Source organism: Hippocampus bargibanti, linkage group LG18 (genome assembly GCF_051943395.1).
Source record: "Hippocampus bargibanti isolate YZ-2025 linkage group LG18, ASM5194339v1, whole genome shotgun sequence".
Lineage (NCBI taxonomy): Eukaryota > Metazoa > Chordata > Actinopteri > Syngnathiformes > Syngnathidae > Hippocampus > Hippocampus bargibanti.
In genome coordinates, this window is record NC_142751.1 from 7,137,965 (window position 1) to 7,153,031 (window position 15,067).

Consider the following 15,067-nt stretch of genomic DNA (forward strand, 5'->3'; position numbering starts at 1 on the left):
AACTCAATATTCTGTGGGTCCTGGAATTCAACTGACAATGACAAAAACCGTGGCACTGGAGTGGACACATTTTTGAACTTCCGGCAGTGAATGAGTTAATTGATGACTGATAAAAGACGTGTACATGTGAACAAGGCGTATGAGAGCAACCTGAGAAGAGAAAGCCCTCATCAGGCTAATTTGGGTTTACAAGTGCTACAGGTACCTCTAATGGGAATTGTTAAATGATAACATGCTAGCGGTAGCATACTTGCATGTAGCAAAAATCGCAACTAGTGTCAAAATGTGCCATGTACAGCATAATATGTTTCATAGTTTTTTTTTTCCCCAGATTGAAACACAAGGTGGCTACGTTTAAATTGATGGTCGCCACATATTTTTAGGGTTTGGAATGGGTTTTGTTAAAAAAAAAATAAAAAAGCGAGGCCAATGAAAAGTTATTAGAAATCAGTTTTCATGTATCACATTTTGCCATTTATTTGACTATACAGGAAGACATGCTGAAAACTGACTGCACTTTTGCTTTCAACAATGCAGGTAAATGACTACAATGCAACAAATCAAAGCAAATAAATAAACATAGCCAGTGGAGATTGGGCTGGTATCCTGCCATCTTAATTATAAAGCAATTCTACCCAGTGCCCTTTTTCAGGTGAACAAGGCAGAAAAAAACAAAATACACGCGGCAGCAGATATCACCCTTGAGTGTTGAAATGGCTTTTTCTGGGTACAATTGTGCGTCAGGATTAAGATGGATGTGTTCTCCCATAGGTTATTTGACTACCTAGCCAAGCCTGACTGTTCCTGGAATTAGTCACGCACAAACACGGCTTACATTAGCCTGGAAAAGGTAATGGTGATATTTTACGCCACCTCAGTTATACATGCACACATGAGGGTTGAAGTATCTTTTTAGTAACACAACTTTCAGAAGCACAAGTGTCTGTGACGCGAGAATATTTGCACTCAAGTGCAACTCTGGATGAATTTCGGGTAGAGATGGTTCAAGGCCAGTGGTTACAAGACTTGCCCATATTGACAAGAGTATCAAACATACATGGAAGGTACCATCTTCTCATCTCCCCGTTGACAATATGTCACGTTTTGGCATTAACCTGTGAAACATACACATCGAGTAAGCACTCATTTGTAAAACTCAAAATAATATAACAAAATAAAACTTCATGTACACATGGAAAAGGCACATTATCATAGCAACATGGGGAGGTAGGGGGCAAAGTTATATTAGTCGGGGTAGACATTTACACATTCTTGATTGCAGTCTTGCAACAAAAGTATTTTTTCATCAAAATTGTCCCTATTAAACATCATAATTCACAAGGAAGCAGAGATGTTGGGGTAGCTGTTCAGCCTTAAGCAGGTGACCTTGAAACAACATGCTACCAATTATGGAAGTCATGGAAAAACCAACAGATCATGCTAACTTGGTGCCACCCTTGAGCTTTTGACTACGGTCAGTCAGCAGAAAAAACTAACAAAAAGGTAAGCGGTCGTAGTGAGGTGCAGGGATGATGGAATGCAAACAAAATAGTGACTTGAAAACCAGTACAATGGTTTCTGTCATTTGGATGGGATTAAGCCATTTCTGCAGAACATCACTTATACTGATAGGTGCCCGTTCCATACACTGTAAATGCCAATATCATGAAAAACATGATTTACTTCGGCTTTCTTGGATGCATTACACAGGTTTGACTTTGTGAATAATCTTCCTGAAATAAATCAACTTTTTTCATGGCATTCGATTTTTCAGCCGTGTACATGCAGAACTTGATCAGTTGAGCCTGAAAGGGGATAGATATTCTTACACACGATGGACTTTCTTCATTCGAAGGTTTTACCCCCCCCCCCCCCCCCCCCGATTCCAAATGGGCAAAAAGAGTGGGATAGTGTTGGTTTTGAGTGGAAACAAAAGACAAGATGAAAAAGTGCTGATGCTGACAAAGCTTCATTCAACATTTTCCTTTCAAACATTTTTTTTCCTGTCGAACATTGATGTCACTCAATGTTTTCCCCACACATTGGACAGTGCATGATGTCATTGGATGCTCCCATTGTGTTTTTACGGGGATGTGCACCGGATCTACGACACTTTCTGGCTAGCAAAAAAAGCCTTGGTCTCTCCGCAGATGGGATTTGTGCACAGCGGGCAGCGTAGGGTCAGCTGGCGGGAACAGGGCTGATTGGACTTCAGATGGGACTGGACCAGTTCCGCCAGAGCCTGGACAAGACCAAAGACATGGAAAGCATTGTATTTTTCTGTTTGTTTGTTTTTCTTGGACAGATGGACATTCAAAATTCGATTTGCTAGAACATGCACATCTATGCTATGCTATATGTCAAGCTATGCTTTGCTAGACCACAAAATAAAGAAGATAGTAAGTGACTGTGAGTAAAAATTGTGAAAACACTAAAGCCTTGTTTCCATTGCGGTGAATTTTTCTGCAACATGCAATTTCAAATCGGAATTTGGCCAGGTGATTTTTACAAGCTGAGCTGTGTGAATGGTCGTTACCAGAGCCCTGAGCAAGTGTGACATCCTTTTTGGTAGACATCCCCTGATCAATTTTGAGATTAGTGGGCCATCAGAGAAGAGATCATCTTTTTGAGTTGCCTTCCCATCTAAACTTGAATGCAGAATTGGTGCGTGCATGTAAACATATAATCCATTCCCTGCTAAGATATTCGCATTGAGAGTAGGCCCCAGATGATGCCTGAGAGGTGGGCCTGTCAATGCCTTGGGACCCCCGCGCCCACCCATCCAGGAAGAATCGGCTGTAGGAGAGGGAAGTCAGAGCTTCCCTGCTGAAGCCACTTCCTCCCGTGAGCCATCCCGGATAAGCGGGAGAAAAATGGATAGATGAATGGATGACTATTATTCTATTTGCAATTCACCTGCCTAAATTATTTAACTAATTCACTGCCTATCCACTCCAGGGCCAGGGTTTTTGTTATTTTCATATAAATTGCAGGACCCACAGAATTGGATTGGATTTGCCACCCACAGAAGATTGCGTTTTAGAACTACATAAATATTCAATGCAGTATAAGAAACCTTAGACTCTCTTCTTTCATTGGGGAAAAAAATACTTCATTCCTAAGTTATATGGGTCTGGAGTTATCCGAGTTTGAAATGGAGGCGGCTATACAAAACGCAAATGCCGCCCCCTCGTGGCATTGCCAGAGGTCTGACCAACGATTTATCGGCACCCCCCCCCCCCCTGCAAGAAAAAACAAAACCCGAATAAATTCAGAAATGGCGCTCCATGTCATGCTTTTCAATGCCCGAATAAATTTGGCAATGGCATTGAATGAGTTAAACAAGAGCTATCAAAAATGAATACATACACAAAGGTCTCTGTCTCTTGCCCCCCTGTCCCTCTCTGTCTCTCTTCTTCCACAAAGCAGTCTGGGGTGATCTCCTATGCGTCTGTCCTGCATCTCCCCTCTCTAAGTATTATGTACATAGTTGCTGTCAGACATATATGAATGTGACCTAGCCGTTAGCCATCTGAGATAATAGAAAGAAGAAGTGGTACAATTATCTTGTCTGCCTCAGACGACACGCATCTCCGGGAGCAGAATGCCTCGAAGCTAATATTTTCATCTGCTGGGCGTAAGTGCGCATCGTCGTCTGTGACGGTATACCAAAGGCACCTCGACTCATTCACAGGCATTTTAAGTCCCGCGAAAAGAAATAAATACTGACGTGCACGTCAATGCCGCAAACCTGAAAAGGTTTCTTTTTAGCATTTTGACAAATCTATCAATATGTCAAATCCCTTTGACTAGCAGTCTAATTGTGGGACCATTGTGGGATGTGCGCGGGGATGTCTGTGTACCTTCATGAAGAGAGGACTACCATTCAGCGATTCGGCTCTTCTGAGGTTCTCCACACCACACTGGCAGGAAGAGGGGGGAAACGACATTCAAGTTACAACCAGAGTCGGCGGCTGTCAGCAAGTGCTCTCATAAGTCTTACTTTTCGTGTTGTTTTTGTTTTGTTTTTGTCACTTTGTGTCGTAGTGCATCGTCTGGAACGGATAGCGATTGTAACCCCGACATTCATCAAGGAGGAGACTCTGTTGGGCGCTTGCGTCTTTTCGGCAGCGCAAATATGCCAGCACTGTTTTTGATTTGGGAAGATGTCACTGCCATTTGACTGTCATCGCTGGACAGTTATGGGAGAGCGCTGATGCGTATTCTATGTGGAACTGTCGCAGCTTGGAATTTAAGCGGATTTACGTGGGACAGGAGATGTGACAATCTCTTTCAGTCAACGGATGCTACTGCTTCGTGTTTATAATAATAATACATTTCATTTATAAGCGCATTTTAAAACTCTCAAGGACACTTTACAGTCACAGGATATTTCTTCTGCGGGTGAGCAGCGGCGGCCATACGCGCCAGCGTTCACTCAACCCGGAAGTAACGGTTTGCTTTAAACATCTAGTTTGTAGCAGACGTGCGCATTTCACGATGACATCCCTGATACACAGGTGAAAATGATGCTTTGATCCTAGAACTGCTTCATACAACAAAGATGGTGCAGAAAGTGCTTAAGATTGAATTGCTGTCTGTGTCTTTTGTTGTGTCATATGATTTCTAATTTTTGCGCCGCGAGAATGGCTGCCTTTTCAGCAGATCCTGTATTTTATTTTTCTACTTCTTTCTTTCCTTTCCTCTTCCCATCATAACATTGCTGATGTGAAATGTAAATTTCTCCAATGAGAGACTAACAAAGGTGAATCCAATCCGAACCATAAGAATGAAAAGCATCAAAGTTACCAATAAATAAATGTTTTCATTTGTGCAGTCTCGTTCTCTTATACAATAAACACACATGCACATTGTTCTGAACTTCCAATGACTTCGAACAACAGGTTTCATATTTTGGGCCACTTGAAGGGGCTCAGACGGTTCATTGTCATTGAGTGCACAAAAATTAAAAATGTATTCAACCTGCCGTCATTGTTGTTACTTTAGAAACGTTTGGAAGGGGACAGTTCTAACCAATTATTTCATCTTCGTTTTAAGCTTGATGATTGAAGGAACGCGGGTGTGCAGCCAATGTATATCCAATGTGTATCCAATGTGCAAAATGTGTGGATGTCTGTGTTCATGTCTTTGTGGCACCAGTCACATTGATCTGTGGTCACCTTGCTGGTGCCTTCCGACAGACATGCCACTCGGCTGCTGGAAAATAGACACAACCTAACAATTTATCTGGAGACCAGAGCTCCACTGATGTCACTTGACTCCTGTAGATAGCAGAGAGGTCCACCAAAAATAAGAAAGAACTCATTTGGGAGCCCAAGGGTGGTTGTGGCAGCGAGACACAATTCTCTTTATGGTAGACAACACTTGAAGTCCGGAGCCAAGCGGATTTAGAGAAAAAAATAGTACTGGGGTATAGTTTAGCTATGTTGTCGCGCTTCCTTCTTTGTTCAATTGTCGATGTGCTTCTGCTGATAGGATGACTCGCCAGACCGGATTGAAACTTGTTGAATAGTACAGAAGGACGGGCAAGTTCTCACCTCCTCACCAAGCACCTGTCCATACTCAATGTCCAACTCGTGTAAAGTCTCTATGTGGTCGCAAGTGAATGCGATGGGCACGAGCAGGATGTTCTTTTTCCCCCTTTCGCAAAGTCCTTTAATGACCTCGTCCGTCTGGGGGCCGAGCCACGCCATGGGCCCCACCTGAGGGATGAAGCACAGGACAGGATGAATTCTCTATGAGATAGGGAAGTGGCTCCATCTTGAGGTGAGGAAATTCAAGTCACAAATTGAATTAAAAAAAATGTTATTTCCAAAAGACGACTCAAAAAAGTACATAAATTAAAATAAATTAAAAAAAACATATTTTCCGGTGTGTAAGGCACACCCAAAAGCCTTCACTTTCTTCAAAAGATGACACTGCACCTTATATGTGAAGTAGTACTGAGCCACAATATGTCTCGCAACTACTGTTTTCCCCCTGGAGAAGAAGTCATGTACTACTGTAGGGCCTTATAAGGTGGTGTGCCTTATATTTGGAAAATGTTTATATATTACACTTTTGTCATTCATTGAAAGTGCGCTTTATAGTCTGGTGCGCCTTATACACCGGAAAATACAGTCTTCAAAATGGAGTCATAGGCTGTAATAGAGGAGGAAAACCGAATGCAGAATTCTCATCAGCTATTTCATTGTATTATTGTTGAGGTTTTGTGTCATGTTTTGAAACTGTGGGGCATAGAAATCTGACACTTCAATCATCTGTATGGTTCACACATATTGCAGATGGACAATAACGACATATTCAAATTTTGGTAAAGATTTTATAGGTATAGCATGATTAGTAGAATGAAATATGAAGACGTTGTTGGCAAATAGAAGCAACTTCCATGGTTGATGAATTGATGTGTTCTCAAAATGTTTAACATCAAGTAACAGTGGTAATTTCCTAAGTACCACTAGTGGTGTGTGACAATAAAGTGTGTATATATATATATATATATATATATATATATATATATATATATACACACATATATATATATGCACATGCACGCCTGCACACATACACACACATGCACGCCTGCACACATACACGCACATGCACGCCTGCACATACACGCCTGCACACATACGCACATGCACGCCTGCACACATACGCACATGCACGCCTGCACACGCACGCCTGCACATGCACGCCTGCACATGCACGCCTGCACACACACATGCACATGCACGCCTGCACATGCACGCCTGCACACACACATGCACATGCACGCCTGCACACACACATGCACATGCACGCCTGCACACACACATGCACATGCACGCCTGCACACACACATGCACATGCACGCCTGCACATGCACGCCTGCACACACACATGCATATGCACGCCTGCACACACACATGCATATGCACGCCTGCACACACACATGCATATGCACGCCTGCACACACACATGCATATGCACGCCTGCACACAGACATGCATATGCACGCCTGCACACAGACATGCATATGCACGCCTGCACACAGACATGCATATGCACGCCTGCACACAGACATGCATATGCACGCCTGCACACAGACATGCATATGCACGCCTGCACACAGACATGCATATGCACGCCTGCACACGCCAGCAGGCAGGGGGAGGGAGGAAACAATCTCTGTTTTGTCCTCAATTGCTGTTCTTTGTTGTAAAGTAGGGTTGAAGGTGTAATTTATAAATACAAACAAGAGATAAAGCTACACAGAATAATTTCTATTTATAATTGTATTTTATTATAATTCTGTTTTTCTATGGTTGTCTGTGCCTGTTAAGTGTCCTTGAGAGCTTTGAAAGGCGCTTGAAAATAAAATGTATTATTATTATTATTATTAATTTATTTGTTTAGTCAGAACTCCTCTGGCGCCCCACAGTGATTACCACTAGTGGGCGCTGGCATGCCACTGTACCCAATTGCATGTCCCTCGGATCTCTGCTAAACTATAAATTGAACAGCGTCACAAATCGCCTGACCAGCGGTTTTATGTCTGAAGTGTACGAGAGTTTACCCTGGATTGCCACACTAGTCTGTAAGGGTTACAGTGTCCGAGTCTCTCCATAACTCTCTGGACTGTAGCGCCAACTTCCTGGGGGTATGGGTCACCTCTGTTGACAACCTGCACACATTACACAACAGGAGAATGGTCCTTCTTGATGAGTACTGCAGTTGGAGAGTAAACATGAATTGTTGATTTCATGTGCTTGTTTCATCAAGTCAAAGCAGATTTGATATAAAAATAGCACTCGTGATCAAGTACAGAAGGACGGGCAAATCTCATGTTACACTCACAGCCATAGGAAGTGAATGGGCTGAGAATAGAATCACAACATCGTCTCTTTTTGCTTCTGGAAACTTCAGCAGCTCGTTACTAATATGTTCTGCAAAACACTGCACGGACACATAAAAAAGTGTTAGGTTCATGAAATAAAATGTCACAGTGCTCCATCAAAATGACATACTGTATTGACATTGCACTGCATAATGAGGCTTGGAGCCAGTTTTGATGCATTGGTTACTATGACAATGCCTTCTTCATTCTGCTCCATTTGTGTGTGTGTGTGTCTCACCTCTACTAGCAGAGGGTGTGTAGGCCAACGGTCAATGACACTCCAACACATTTTTGGTCTGTCACCTTTACTTCTATAGTAACGGTAAATGGCGTTTAAGCTGCTACCTGTGAACACAACAACAAGAATGAATCACACGATGACGAAATTTGGATTTCCAAAAATTCATCTGTTGTGACTAGATGGGGTTGCAACTCTGTGATTCCAAGCTATTGATTAACTCATTCACTGCCAGATGTGCAAAAATGCGTCCACTTCAGGGCCAGGGGTTTTGTCATTGCCACTAGAATACCAGGAGCCACAGAATATTGAGTTTTAGAACTACATAAACATTCAATGCAGCGTTAGAAGCCTTCGACTCTCTTCTTTCATCAGAAAAAAAAGTTAATTCCTAAATTATATAGTTCTGGAGTTATGAGCTTGAAATGATGGTGGCTGTCCAAAATACAATACATACATATTGGTTTATATAGCGCTTTAACAACAGCTGAAGCTGTAAGAAAGCGCTAAGATGGAAAAAGGGCAATTCTGCTCCCTTGTGGAAAAGAAAAAAATTGCCAGAGGCCATGGCCAGCGCTTCATCTGCACCCAGGCGTGAATAAACAAAACCCAAATATATTCAGGCATGGCACTCTGTCATATTTTCAATTCCCAAATAAATTTGTGAAGGGCAGTGAATGAGCTAATTTACTCGAGAAGCAGTTTGTCGCTGGTATCTGTTGATAGTAAAAATCATTTAAAAAAATAATATAGTAAAGTGTCCCACATAAAGGAGTAACGTGGAGATGGCTGACAACTTTAAAATTGACACAGGACTTTTAAAAATAAATACTGAAAAAAAAGGCAAAAAGTTATACAATATAGCTCACAAGGGAAGCCATGCATGGGTGGACATTTAAGCTTCTGTTAGGTATTCAGGAGATAAACCTGCATTATCATTATTCCAAATAAGATGTATCACGTTTGTGACCTGTGGTTGAGCAGCTATATTGAGGATATTGTGTGAAGGCCACAGCTCGGTCCACTCCGTCTTTCTCCATCTCCACAATGGCCTCCTCCGTGAGTGGGTGGACATAGCGGAAACCGATGTAGAACTTATGAGGTGCTGATGGGATGGAAAAAGAAAGAACATTGTTTTAAGAGGGGGCTGAAGGACAGAAGACTGCAGGGGAGTAGTTGTCAACAATATCAGCTTTGCACGTCACTTGATTTCTAACTGCTGCTAAGTTTGTCTTGTTATCAGTGAGGTGTGAAGCAGGCGTGTGAGCAGCCACTCCTCCAATGTGCTGCTATCTTTGTTTTGCACCCGAGGAGTGATGCGGATGCAAACAAGTCTCAAATTGATTATTGGAGTGGACAGAATTTAATTTCACAGTCGTTCAATCAATACGGGATGAGAATGATCAACTGACATAAAAGAAACGGTGAGCTCGTGTGAATCACGGTCAAATGTTTTGGGGTCAATTAACTTTCTTTATAAAGGTTTACATGCCACTTTTGGTATAAATAAAAATAAAAATACAAAGACAATTTACAAATAAAAATAAAAATACATTTAATTTATGAGCGCCTTTCAAAACGCTCAAGGTCACTTTACAGTCACAGGAAACGTTTTTCAGTGGGTGAGCAGCGGCAGCCACACGCGCCAGTGTTCACTCAACTTGGAAGTAACTCAAATACATAGAAAACTAGCTAGCTATCTAATAGCAATCTAGATGGCTAGAGAGCCAGATAGATAGCCAGCTAGATAGCTAGCTCGATAGCCAGCTAGATAGCTCGCTCTAGATAGCCAGCTGGCTAAATACTGTACATTTCTATCAAACTTGGACATTTACCAGTCCATTTGTGGATACCCCACTATTTTTTTCCAATTATACATACCTGTACTTATAAATCGCGGTAACAAACCACTTCCTGAACCAATGCTGATTCAGGAAGTCATTCGACTATTGCTGCATTTTACATATACAGTGATCCCCCGCTACTTCTCTGTTCACTTATCGATAGTTCAGTGCATCGTTGATTTTTTTTTTTTAGTAAAAAATTACATAAAAATAAAAAAATGTTTCCCAGCGCTGATGTCGACCAATGACAGCATCCCATGACTGACCGCCAGATATACAGTAATCCGTCATTTATCACAGTCAATGCGCACCGGGACCACTCGCGATAGATGAAAAACTGTGATGTAGCGAACCCTAGACGTATTGGTAAATTTCCATGTGTATGAGTTAAAAAATATATTTATAAGGCCAAATTTAGTGGAACACAATACAGGACATGCATTAAGAAGCACGGTAAATGTTTGTAGTACAGTACAAAACTCTAAAGCAATAAAGTAAACAGTCCACGATCAACATACAGTAAAATATTTACAGGTACACTTTCTTGATGTAACAGCTTCGCCCGAGTAGCACGAAAACAAATGAAAAAAGAAAAAAATGAGTTGACAGTGCGGCATCACACAAATGTAAACAAAGTCAAGACGATTAATGTAAAGTATGCAAAGTGATGAAAACTTTGTTTACATTAATTGTTGACTCATTGTCAGGTGTGACCAAATGAAACGTGGTTTTGGTTACTGAACTAATGTTCTGTTTTGTGCATTTACAGCCTTAAAATGCATGAAAAAAAAATAAAAAAAGAGTAAATCTAATGAATTCTGTATGGTGCTCTCTGACTGGTGATGTTCTACAGTACCGTACTGTAGTGACTTTTGCTGCCTTTTTTTAGGTTTGAAAAAAAATCTGCGATGCATCAAGGATAATCGAACCGCAAAGTAGCAAAGGATTACTGCATATCCCAATGGTGGGAAATATAATTCCCCTACGCTCTTCCAACTTCATAATCACAAAAATGTTGAAGAACCTGAGGTGCCAGATGCAGTGGAAATATTTTATGAGCATTGACAGTCTCTGACAGGCTGGATGAGCACACATGCTTAACAATGTATCACGTGGATGTTTGCTCTCACCTGTTTCAGGGCTCATTTCATCCAACAGCTTCACCATGCCTTCTCCCTGCATGGCGGTCCAATGTTTGATGGGCGATCCTCCGCCAATCTTACTATACTGCTCCTGGATCTTTGGCGTTCGGCGTTTGGCAATGAATGGGCCAAGTTTACTGCGGGGTAGGAGAATGTCATCGTGTACATGATCAACAGCAAATAAATTTGCCAGGCACACACTGCACTAATATCACCGTAAAAAAAGATCATGAAAAATAAGTATGGAAGAGCATTCCTAAATGTAAGTTGTAACTCTGAGGAACAACTGTGATAGAATGTGAAAAGTATCAAGCAGAGGTAAAGTGATCAGCGGTAGAATAAAATATGATAACAGTTACACAGTGTTATGTAAAATATGTTAGGATTTTGTCATTCGTACTTCTGCACTGGGAGTTCCATCAAGTCTGTGTCCATGAACAGCCTGTGCAAGAAGTCATGGACATCTTCTAATTTCTCAGGTCCACCCATGTTCAGCATCAAGATGCCCGTCTTGGGTTTCCTGAAAAAACAGGTTTAAAAGATATCATTAACAGAAATTTCAATACTCTTAGCTCGACTGCGCCGCAAAGAGATGAGTTTAACTCCATGATCATAAATATATACACTCAAAACGTGAAGTGTGCCAGCACAATTTAAAAACATGAATCCGTCTACAGTACCTTAACAAATGCTTAAATTACCACACAATGTTATAAACCTGCTGGAGCTGCACTCAATTCACAGATGTGTCTTTTTCCTTTCTTTCACGGTTAATTAAAACACACATGTACACAGGCTACAAATGAAGTAATCGTACGCCGACCTTTGTTGATCTGTCAAGGGGAATACAATAACAGTTTCCTTACTGAGCCACGATGTTAGTATCTAACAAAATGTGAGTCACGCAGCAGTTATTTTTAACACCACAATTAAATAAGTGTGTCCAAAATAATCAGCAAAAACTTTTCAAGTCATTGTCATGAAGTCAAGTAAAATGTGAGCAAAAACGCTGAAAACTCAATTCAAACATGTTTTTTTTTTTCAATTTACAGTTTATTATGATTTCACAGGTCCATACAATCAATGAAAAGATAAAAGCATACGGCTCACTTCTGCATCCGTTAATATGCTAGAGTAGTTCCATTTTAAAATAACAAAAACTAGGTGAATAATATGTCTTCAATAATGCAACACTTTAACCATTTTTCATAATAAAATGAAATGAAAGAAAAAAGAGGAGAAAAGAAAAAAGTATTTGACTCAATACACTTTCTGTTACTGAGGGCAGGCTCAAATAGAACAAAGTAAAGAGAGTGGGTTTATTAAAAAAAAAATCAAACAATAATTAATTAGTTTTTTTAATATTATTATTAATTATTTCAAAATGACCCGTGGCTTAGCACAAGTGTGTGTGTGTGTGTGTGTGTGTGTGTGTGTGTGTGTGTGTGTGTGTGTGTGTGTGTGTGTGTGTGTGTGTGTGTGTGTGTGTGTGTGTGTGTGTGTGTGTGTGTGTGTGTGTGTGTGTGTGTGTGTGTGTGTGTGTGTGTGTGTGTGTGTGTGTTTCACCCATTGTCCTGTGTTTCTGGGGTGGCATTATGGGCCAAAGCTGCAACAGTGGCACGAGTCCTCAGGCTAAGACTGAAACTGCTCCTGGCAACTGAAGCAGATCAAAATAAAATTAGTCTGACTCATTGGTTAGTGAGGTAAGTGAAAAACCCAGACGCAAGTGTTGATTTACATCACTTTACACTTTGGTCGCTGATCTATCGCGGGGTACACATACACAATTAGTCATTCACATTCACACCTATAATAAAGACAATTTAGTCTTCAATTAGACTAATTAATACGTGTCTGGGAAAGGTGGCAAGTAACAAAAAAATGCCCAGATTCATATTCAAGTTGCAATATCCCGAGACGCCGCTAGGATGCCGATCGAGATTACGCAAGTTTAAAATGTTGAAATTGTGCAACTCTAATGACATGCTCCACTGAAAAAAATATATATTATTTTTCAAAATGGCAAAGATCAATCAGATGAAGAAATTTGAATGAAAGCAAACATTTGATTACGCAAATGTAACACTGAATTAAACGTACTCACGTTGCGCTGTTGTAAAACAATTTGAATTTAAGGTCACCCAGTAACGGAAATAAAATGTTATTTAGAAAATAAATTCCAAAACATGATAGGCTACACTTTTAGTCTTGAAACAGCGACAGAAGAACACAACAAATAGATAACACAGCAGAAACAGGTAGATAATTTAGAATAATTATGGGTTGTTTAAACATTTGGTTATAAAGGAAAACGAAATCCAATTACGAGTAACGTTATATTGTGGAAGGCCCGGAGCGGAAACTGAGCACTTTTAACCATTTAACTTATTCATTTATGAAACGGATGCCATGGTCAATGATGTATTGATATAATTTACTCCATGCAGAGCTAGACAGCACATTCTCTTATAACTGTACACATACCACATCGAACATGAAACAATAGATTACTTCTTTGAAATTGTGTGAAAAAATCGTAACCCGCGTGTCTAAGCATAGCGTCGTCCGAGCTAATTTACGTCTATAGTACTACTCACATTGGATGAAGCGACCGGCGTTGCCGAGGACTGTCATGGTGATAGTTTCCAATATTTGTCTCTTCACAAAAAAAATAAGTTGATAAATAAGTCTTGCACTTTTGGTCTCACCGGCTGTGACCGAGAGCGTTACCCAGTCACGCGTATTTCGTTGTTCAATATGTCAACGAGATTCCTTCAGCAATCGCCTCCAGCTGGGTGCATCATGTTGTCAAGTTCGACACCAAGGCTATTACTTCCGGTTACTATTTTAAGACAGCTTCAAAACAAGGATACTTTCGTTCGTGAAACCCCACGAATTACCTAAAACACTAAATAAATAAATAAATCGTAAGCAAAATTACACCAAAATGTAAATTCTTGTAAAAAGAAACAAAGACTTACTGAAGTGTCTACGTAAAAAAACTAATTACATTATAGTAATTGTTAGTGGATAAAATCGACTCGTTCGATATTGTCGTTTCCGCTTGTTCAATTATTCAGGCTTGACAACAGATGCAAATCTCTTCGGTCGTTGGTACGTCATGCTACTCCACACCATTCACCGCCTTATATTTGTATTGGACTTGCTTACTCTACTCGACACTTACAGAATTAAATCCACCTGTATTGTATATTTAAGCCTCAATGTTTTAAATCAAATCACCTGCTACAGTAACTGTGTTCGCTTAGTTTGGATAAATGCCGTAGTCTGACGTAATACATTATTTCTAATTAAAAACTCGTTCACACAAACAGAACAGGGTTAGATGGAGGACTCCGATTCGCTGGGGCGACCCCTGACGGGAAAAGCTGAAAGGAAAAGAAGTTTATACAGACAGGAACATACGCACGTTTCTTTCATTGGACGATACATTCAATGACCCATGAGACTCGAGATTGTAGATGTTTTAAATTGCACTGGTTTTTCTTGATCTGCTTGAATCACAGGGAGTGTTTTCGCACAAAGTTAGCCTTTGTCATCCCCACTGGGAAAGACAATTCAGACAAACAAATGTCTCTCTTTCACAACGTTAGGCACTCAATACTGGAAAGTATTTAGCTTTAACTTTCAGGATAAACCTAGACTGCACTGCACATGATGGTCTCACAATTCCAAAAAGTGAGCAATATGATGAAGAGGACTGTTGAAATAACGATTCCAACGGAATCAGGAAATGCATCGTGCCATTCATGATGAAACACATGTGAATGTTGTCATCCAGTTGTTTTGATGACCACAAATTGAGCAAAACGTATTGAAAGTTAGGATGTGTGCATTCAATAAATTTCAGGAAAATGACAGATCACTTATTTTCCCATTGAAAGTTGTTTGGGTTGTATTTCATTATACTCTAAATTCCAAA

At 40.5% G+C, this 15,067-nt stretch overlaps 1 protein-coding gene across 1 annotated transcript; it reads right to left on the reverse strand.

Moving 5' to 3' along the window:
- Positions 1–430: 430 nt before the first annotated feature.
- Positions 431–13,939, reverse strand: fech (ferrochelatase). Its single transcript, XM_089020795.1, has 11 exons — positions 13,722–13,939; positions 12,691–12,781; positions 11,525–11,644; positions 11,113–11,261; positions 9,109–9,243; positions 8,139–8,245; positions 7,861–7,959; positions 7,580–7,687; positions 5,559–5,723; positions 3,864–3,923; positions 431–2,242 (listed from the first exon to the last, which is right to left on the reverse strand). Exons 1-11 carry the CDS (start codon positions 13,756–13,758, stop codon positions 2,105–2,107), a joined length of 1,209 nt encoding a protein of 402 aa, XP_088876921.1. The 5' UTR covers positions 13,759–13,939; the 3' UTR covers positions 431–2,104.
- Positions 13,940–15,067: the final 1,128 nt, after the last annotated feature.

Excerpts from the sequence above, each read along its gene's own strand:
- fech (XM_089020795.1), bottom strand. The coding sequence starts at position 13,758 with ATGACAGTCCTCGGCAACGCCGGTCGCTTCATCCAAT. Across the intron at positions 9,244-11,112 it reads TGAAATGAGCCCTGAAACAG|CACCTCATAAGTTCTACATC; the intron begins GTGAGAGCAAAC and ends CCATCCCATCAG. Across the intron at positions 7,688-7,860 it reads CCCATTCACTTCCTATGGCT|GTTGTCAACAGAGGTGACCC; the intron begins GTGAGTGTAACA and ends TAATGTGTGCAG.